Raw genomic sequence first — 9,243 nt, forward strand, 5'->3', positions numbered from 1 at the left:
TTTTTTTATCTACTGCTATTTAAGTATAGTGATCCTTTGCTGGCAATGGATGCTGCCTTTATCACTGTTAATCATTACACACATAAAGATCATGTCCTCACAAAGGGCTTTTATTCATAGACTTTATACTTTGTATCACCATAATAAAAAAAGCATTTGAGTACCATGTGTATTTTCAATGATTGAAAATATTGAAAGGCAAAGTATTTGTGTATATTCAAGGAATTTGACTTTAGCATCGCTCTCAAATATTGTAGTGACATAAGAGACATAAAAATTAAAATTTAGCGTAGAACATATATAGTATGAATAAAATATCCATTTTAATAATAGTATTGATTCTAACAATTAAATATATATTTATACTGTGCAAGTAGTTCAAATGACTCCATGAATCAATTTTATTTTAAGAATATGTTTATTTCTTAACAATCAGTGAATTTCATTCATTGTATATGTGAACACCAGGTTGTTGTTGATAACCTGTGACCACAACAAAAGCCACCACCAATCACAAACACAATGATTGATACCTCCATCTACAGTGCAAATATACGTTTGTTTTTTTTGGTCAATTATAAATTCATCAGGACACAATGTGTAACCCCACCACAAAATCCCATTCATATTTCTATAATTTCACACTTGTGCTCTACTACTGTGTATGCCATATCAGTTGATGTAAATGTAAATTAGTTATTAGAAATATATCAAGCCACCTACCTATCAGTATATAGAATAGTTGAGATTACTTCCACCATAAAATTAGGCCCTTACAGCCTTAGTTTTTGATACTTTAAACAGATTTAGCTGATAAAACAATGTAAAGATTTTGACAGCAGTTACATTTTGTAAAGGATCTAAATACAACAAAGCAGACATGCGTTCAAGGCATACATGTGCAAGTACAGTCCCAAGTCATTTTTTCTTGGGTTAGTCATGTCACTTTATTATTGTAATCTTACCCGCAGTATCGGGTTTTAATAAAGAAAGACAAGATATTAGTACTTGTCAAATAATTATATTATTGGTCAATTTATGTAACCAGTTTAAGAACCCTGATTATGAATTGACCATATTTACCACAGATTTCATTACATTTACTTTATGTCATGTACTGGTTTTAAGCTATATTTACTTATATTAGTACTGTTTTTAGCTTACAATTACAAAATTTTAAAGCCATATTTGCTTCATTTTTCTTTTTAGTTTTAAAGCAGAAGTAAGCGATCCGGTCGTTTTGGCTAACTTCTTGTCAGCCGATGGAGTTAGCAGTCCCCACCCTCGTCCCTACGTCACCACATTCACGCGCATCCCTTGGCTGCACACACAGAGAGGACCGCCCCTTTATGCCGTTCTCTCTCCTCATTGGATAAAGGTTGTAGGATACAAGGAAAGTTTTCTCCTCGGCTTACAGCAGAGCAGAGTGACTGACAGACCCGTGTTTCAGACCAAACACTCTATATAAGTGATTGCCGTCGGAAGATATAACTATTTAAGACTTATATTAACACAAACATTCCGCTTACTTCTGCTTTAATGTACTTTATTTAAAAATCATGTTTACTGCATTTAGCCCATTTGAAACCATATTTATTCAATTTTAAAACTATATTTCTCCATTTACTCAGTTTTTAACCAATATTTAAGTTATTTCATTCCTGTTTTTTGTCCTCTTATGGTACCAGTGCAGCTTTTTCAGCACTTTACTTGTTATTCACTGCTTGAGAGCCAGTTAAAAGTCTCATGGTCAAGGTTTTCCCTGCCATTTGCCCAGCATCCAACCAAGCCGAATGAACAGCTCTGTATTGTTTGTATGTATCCCTTTTTTCTTTTCTTTTTTTTTTGATACTTAAAGCAGGTTTAGTTACTGAAGTTAAGCTATCTAACATTTTGTTAGGGATTTAAAATACCACTACCACTATGATACTAATACCACTATTTCACTTCAAAAACCTTTAACAAAGCCACCGCCTGGCTGCTACTTAGTCAGAATAAAGAGCGTCCCATGATAGTTTTACCCTGACAATCACACAGTGGGCTATAATTTAGGAGTAGTTGATAACATACTCTGGATAAATCTGATGTTTTTCAAAGATGACATAGATGCTGGGGTTGCTCTCATCGTTAACACAGCTGTCATAGAGGATTTTGCTGTCTCCTTTTGGCGGGGGTCGGACGTAGTTGCTTTGTCCCCTGCAGTACTCCCCCACCAGGACCTGAGACACAAACATGATCTTGTTTGTGGTTCTCTTGATGCTGGCGTATTTGTCAGAGTAGGATGCATCTCTGGCAAAGTAGCTCCCTAACAAATAAGGAAGTGTTAATGTTGACACAGTTTAAAGGATGGAAGAATGCATCAATGCAGTATAGATGTTGTATTATTGGACTGGCTGCTCAGATTTTGCTGTACCTTTGCCATAGGATGTGCCATGGACACCACACATCCTCCAGTCAAAGTTTTGCTCACAGATGGCGTCAACCAGGGATTCATCCGTCCCATGGAACAAGTACATCTGATTCACATCGTTCCCTCCGTTCCTCACCTCCATCATTTCTTTCTGCCTGAACACACCAGATCAAAAAAAAAGGGACATACATTCATATGGATCTCATGTTTGTCTTCTCATGGTACAGCCAGCAGATGGTTAGCCTATGTTAGTGTAGTTTAGTTTGGCATTTAGACTAATATAGTGGGAAACAGTTAGATGAGCTGTGGCTTTGAGAACCAGACAGAAACTAGCAGAAACTCAAGAAAGTTACTGTGTCTGACCAAGAGTGAATGTGGCACAATATAAACAGTTTTGTTCCAGTTAACTGAGCTGACTTTTTCTCATGATGCTCTCACTGTTTTGGAGCAGATGTAACTGCGACAGACATTTACTGGGAAAAAAGTATGTTTCCAAAAAATAAAAAAGTAGCCTACTGTACTGCACTGTGGTACTGTATATGGCCACTTTTACACAGCTTAACTATAACATTTTACTAGGATCCTTATTCCAATCTTTGACATATGTGGTTTAAGTGAAATAATCTTACTTGCACATACAGTATGTAAAGGTTTCTCTAAGGTTAGGTTATAGGAATAATCAGTAACTTAAATACTTTTTCAGAATAATTTCTGCCTTTTGATCCTTGTTTTTCACCATGCATAATCAAAATGACATTTTTGAGAAGAAATCTTTGTTCCTGTATGTCTAATTTTAAAACTAGGAAGTGATTTGCATAATCTCCCCAGGACTTTAGGCCTCGATGGAAACGCAGAGGACAGTGGGCCACAGGAAGCTTTTAGTTCCTGTGAAGAAAGTTACAGGAACTTAAAATCCCTGAAACCTTTGGTGGAAAAGCGCCTCATGATGCACATTTCTGTTGGTTCCTATCATGTAAAGGTCGACCTGCTGAATGGCACGGTGGTGGACAGCACTCTTCTCCCGGGAGCAGGTCGCCTCCCGGCCTACAGCCTGAACCCCAACACCTATCTGGACATGGCTGTGGACGAGCTCGGCCTCTGGGTCATCCACGCCGACCCCGAGTACGGAGGAAACCTCATCATTACCAAACTGGATAAAGGTAGAAATCACCACCCCTGTGCATATACAGTACATTCATATATAAATGATCTAATCAAGTGGTTCTTAACCTTTTCGGGGCACTGGACCCCCTGCATGTCTTTTTTAGTAACCCTGAGGAACCCCCTTCCCCTCCATCACCCAGGTGTAAGCTGGAAATGGGCTTTTTAATTGCATCATTGCATATTTATTAACAGTTCTGAAGGGAAATACGCAATTTCAATGCTGTATGTTTCAGATATGTGTCACAAACAGCAAATGTATGTACACTTATGTACGTACTCTAACACATTTCAACAAATAAGTTGAAAAGTTTCTTTTCAAAAGTCGCTGTTCACTGAACACTGCACCATCTTCCTGTGGGATATTTCACAATAAAAGCCCAATTAAGAAATGAATGGAGATTGTCCACTGAAACGCTAAAGAGGGTGGGGTGGGGGGCTCTTATTTTGAAAAGGAAGTGTTGAGTTTGTAGTAACGGTGTAATGCAGTAGTGTACCGAAATGCAGTAAATTTAAAAAGACAAACAAGAGTGAATCAAAACCATTAGCTTCTTATTGAAATATAATAATATAAAATATTTCCCATTAAAACGTATGGGATTGGGGAAAATGCCAATTATCTTAGCTTCTGCAATTTAGGCAATAATTGATGATCACCATATTAGTAAAATGATAAAGGTCACTCAATAAAATGATATGTTATTGTTTTAAGTTACACCAAGTCCCACCAGGGGTCTGAGTCCCCCTGGTTGAGAAACACTGATCTAATCTATACCTAGTGCTTTTCTTTTGTTTTGCTTTTACACTCCAGTAAGTTTGGCAGTAGAGTATACCTGGGACACACAATGTAGAAGTCGTGATGCTGAAGGAGCCTTCCTCATATGTGGGACCCTCTATGTGGTCTACAACACACGCTACGGAGGACGTTCCACCATACAGTGTCTCTTTGACATCCATGACACCATCCACAGGTTGGTTACAGAGAAAAAAAACGCAATTTATACAACTAAACAGACATAAATATATGATTTATTTCTCAAAGGAAACACTTTGTCTCTTCTCCACAGCGATGAGAGTCCTGTCATGTTCTTCCCAAAGCGCTACACCAGCCACAGCAGCATCCACTACCACCCCGGGGAGAGACAGCTGTACGCCTGGGACGACGGCTACCAGACGATATACAAAGTGGAGACGCGCAGAAGCGACCTGGTCGCTGCAGCAGAGTGAAGATAATCTACAGGTTTCATCTATTCAAAAATGACTCAAAAGTCTGAAATACACACACACGTATAAAAGCACCAGTCTAGGAAAACCATTGTCTGATCAATAGCTTTTTTATCTACTGCTATTTAAGTATAGTGATCCTTTGCTGGCAATGGATGCTGCCTTTATCACTGTTAATCATTACACACATAAAGATCATGTCCACCCAAAGGACTTTTATTCATAGACTTTATACTTTGTATCACCATAATAAAAAAAGCATTTGAGTACCATGTGTATTTTCAATGATTGAAAATATTGAAAGGCAAAGTATTTGTGTATATTCAAGGAATTTGACTCTGGTTTAACATCGCTCTCAAATATTGTAGTGACATAAGAGACATAAAAATGAACATTTAGCGTAAAACATATAGTATGTAAAATATCCATTATAATAATAATATTGATTCTAACAATTAAATATATATTTGCAATATATTATATACCATGCAAGTAGTTCAAATGACTCCATGAATCAATTTTAAGAATGTGTTTATTACTTAACAATCAGTGAATTTCATTCATTGTATATGTGAACATCAGGTTGTTGATGATAACCTGTGACCACAACAAAACACCCACCACCAATCACAGACATAATGATTGATACCTCCATCTACAGTGCAAATATACGTTTTTTTTTTTTTTTGGTCAATTATAAATTCATCAGGACACAATGTATAAACCCCACCACAAAATCCCATTCATATTTCTATAATTTCACACTTGTGCTCTACTACTGTGTATGCCATATCAGTTGATGTAAATGTAAATTAGTTATTAGAAATATATCAAGCCACCTACCTATCAGTATATAGAATAGTTGAGATTACTTCCACCATAAAATTAGGCCCTTACAGCCTTCATTTTTGATACTTTAAACAGATTTAGCTGATAAAACAATGTAAAGATTTTGACAGCAGTTACATTTTGTAAAGGATCTAAATACAACAAAGCAGACATGCAATCAAGGCATACATGTGCAAGTACAGTCCCAAGTCATTTTTTCTTGGGTTAGTCATGTCACTTTATTATTGTAATCTTACCCGCAGTATCGGGTTTTAATAAAGAAAAAGACAAGATATTAGTACTTGTCAAATAATTATATTATTGGTCAATTTATCTAACCAGTTTAAAAACCCTGATTATGAATTGACCATATTTACCACATATGTCATTACATTTACTTTATGTCATGTACTGGTTTTAAGCTATATTTACTTATTAGTACTGTTTTTAAGCTTACAATTACTCCATTTTAAAGCCATATTTGCTTCATTTTTCTTTTTAGTTTTAAAGCAGAAGTAAGCGATCTGGTCATTTTGGCTAACTTTCTTAGTTAACTTCCTAGTTAGCAGTCCCCGTCCTCGTCCCTAAGTCACCACATTCACGCACATCCCTTGGCTGCACACACAGAGAGGACCGCCCCTTTATGCCGTTCTCTCTCCTCATTGGATAAAGGTTGTAGGATACAAGGAAAGTTTTCTCCTCAGCTTACAGCAGAGCAGAGTGACTGACAGACCCATGTTTCAGACCAAACACTCTATGTAAGTGATCGCTGTCGGAAGATATAACTATTTAAGACTTATATTAACACAAATATTCCGCTTACTTCTGCTTTAATGTACTTTATTTAAAAATCATGTTTACTGCATTTAGCCCATTTGAAACCATATTTATTCAATTTTAAAACTATATTTCTCCATTTACTCAGTTTTTAACCAATATTTAAGTTATTTCATTCCTGTTTTTTGTCCTCTTATGGTACCAGTGCAGCTTTTTCAGCACTTTACTTGTTATTCACTGCTTGAGAGCCAGTTAAAAGTCTCATGGTCAAGGTTTTCCCTGCCATTTGCCCAGCATCCAACCAAGCCGAATGAACAGCTCTGTATTGTTTGTATGTATCCCTTTTTTCTTTTCTTTTTTTTTGATACTTAAAGCAGGTTTAGTTACTGAAGTTAAGCTATCTAACATTTTGTTAGGGATTTAAAATACCACTACCACTATGATACTAATACCACTATTTCACTTCAAAAACCTTTAACAAAGCCACCGCCTGGCTGCTACTTAGTCAGAATAAAGAGCGTCCCATGATAGTTTTACCCTGACAATCACCCAGTGGGCTATAATTTAGGAGTAGTTGATAACATACGCTGGATAAATCTGATGTTTTTCAAAGATGACATAGATGCTGGGGTTGCTCTCAACATCCACACAGCTGTCATAGAGGATTTTGCTGTCTCCTTTTGGCGGGGGTCGGACATATTTGCTGTCTCCCCTGCAGTACTCCCCCACCAGGACCTGAGACACAAACATGATCTTGTTTGTGGTTGTCTTGATGCTGGCGTATTTGTCCGAGTAGGATGCATCTCTGGCAAAGTAGCTCCCTAACAAATAAAGAAGTGTTAATGTTGACGCAGTTTAAAGGATGGAAGGATGCAGTATAGATGTTGTATTATTGGATCGGCTGCTCAGGTTTTACTGTACCTTTGCCATAGAGTGTGCCATGGACACCACACATCCTCCAGTCAAAGTTTTGCTCACAGATGGCGTCAACCAGGGATTCATCCGTCCCATGGAACAAGTACAGCGGTTTCACATCGTTCCCTCCGTTCCTCACCTCCATCATTTCTTTCTGCCTGAACACACCAGATCAAAATACGTAATATAATGATGTGTTTTAGGGGCACACATGGTTATTAGCTTCCATACATTCATATGGATCTCATGTTTGTCTTCTCATGGTACAGCCAGCAGATGGTTAGCCTATGTTAGTGTAGTTTAGTTTGGCATTTAGACTAATATAGTGGGAAACCTAACCAAGAGTGAATGTGGCACAATATTTCTTTGAACTTAGTATGTTAATTTTACACAAATGCAAGAAATTTGAGACAGCAAGACATTAAAGAGAGAATGGGTAAATGCTTGTTCTAAAAAAAAAAAAAAGATTTACCATTGAAAGACTTTCCACAGTGCAGGATTCTGGATCCTCTGGATGCTGTTAATTACACTCTGCGGTACAGTGTGCTTAAACAATGTCTCCATTTTTTCGTAATCCTCCAGATGGTTGGCGAGAGGCACAAGCTTAGGGATAAGAGTAAAATGCAGAAGTCATTAATCAAGCATATAAGTACACTGGGTATGGAAATTATTCAGACTCCCTCTGATTTTTCACCATTTGTAATTTTCACCTTGACCCTGTTCAGACAACATTTCAGTTTGTTTTTTTATTAATTTGAAAAAAAATCGAAAATTCTTTGTGCTGTCATGATGGGGTGGTGAGTGTAGACCGATGAGGAAAAAAATGATATACTATATATATATTTTCAATTTTGACATAAAAATGCTAAATTACAAATGAAAAATTTAAGGGGGTGTGAATACTTTCCGTACCCACTGTCAGTCTTTATGAAGGAACAAAAACGAATTAATGCTTCAAAGAAACCTCGTATCCATAATCAGGTAGGGCACTCTTGTCCCAGTGTGGTGGGAAACTATCAGCTGCGGAGGAGCTGGTGCTGCCTGATGATGCACTACAGAGAGGAAAAACTGAATGTAAGAGCTGTTGAACCAGAGAAGTCACTTAATCCACCAATATCATAAGATATCCAAAGCTGTAGTGTTAGATGGCAAATCTGTCAATAAATGCAACTTAACATACCTTTCCAGCTTCATTTTCAAGTCTTTTGCAGACATAAAGCGAGGCCTTCTCCTGACCTCTCTCTCAGTTTTGAATAATAAGTTCTCTTGATACATTGGAGGTTTTCCTGGATTGCCTTTGAAGTGGAGAATATACTTATGGTGGCCATTATTGAAAGAAACTTCTCCATCTCTGTCTGTCAGGTACGCATTCTCCAGAGAGACTTGTCTGTCACCATCATCACCCTTACACAAAAAGCAGACAACAGTGTGGACACATTTAGATTCTAAATAATTAATTAAATGTTGAATCCATCAAACAGTATCACAAACTCTTAAATTTGATTTGATCATGATGCATTGTCTTATTTTCGCAAGTCTGTCTGACCTGTCCAAACTCATGCCATTTATCTGTGTCATCTTTCCAGTACCAAATCCACTGTGACGTAAGGATGAAGTTAGGGGGCCTTAAGGCAGAAGGGGCTGTGGACAGGCGACGAACTTCATGAACTCCATAAGTCATTGTCATGAAGTTTACAGCCGCTGCAGTGGGGGATGTAGAGCTGAAAACAAACGGTGTAAGTACAGTATATCAGTAAGAATGGAGTAGATATTTATTTCAAGTAAAGTGAATGGTAGAGGTAAAATCTAGTTTTACTACACTATAAAGACTAAAGAATATGTGGCCATCTAAGCTGTGTGTTTCTTTATTCATTTCTTCACCTCGTGTCATTTCCTGGGTCAGAGTAGGCCTTCTCAATGTCCTCCAT

At 37.3% G+C, this 9,243-nt stretch overlaps 1 protein-coding gene across 1 annotated transcript; it reads right to left on the reverse strand.

Annotated features, from left to right (window-relative positions):
- Nucleotides 1-2,048: 2,048 nt before the first annotated feature.
- On the reverse strand, nucleotides 2,049-9,243 carry LOC310987894 (protein mono-ADP-ribosyltransferase PARP12-like; the record flags this gene model as incomplete). Its single annotated transcript, XM_083974363.1, has 5 exons — nucleotides 2,049-2,305; nucleotides 2,414-2,565; nucleotides 7,788-7,918; nucleotides 8,862-9,036; nucleotides 9,197-9,243. 5 exons carry the CDS (start codon nucleotides 9,241-9,243, stop codon nucleotides 2,049-2,051), a joined length of 762 nt encoding a protein of 253 aa, XP_083830489.1.

This window comes from Trachurus trachurus (genome assembly GCF_905171665.1).
Source record: "Trachurus trachurus genome assembly, chromosome: 6".
Taxonomy (NCBI): domain Eukaryota; kingdom Metazoa; phylum Chordata; class Actinopteri; order Carangiformes; family Carangidae; genus Trachurus; species Trachurus trachurus.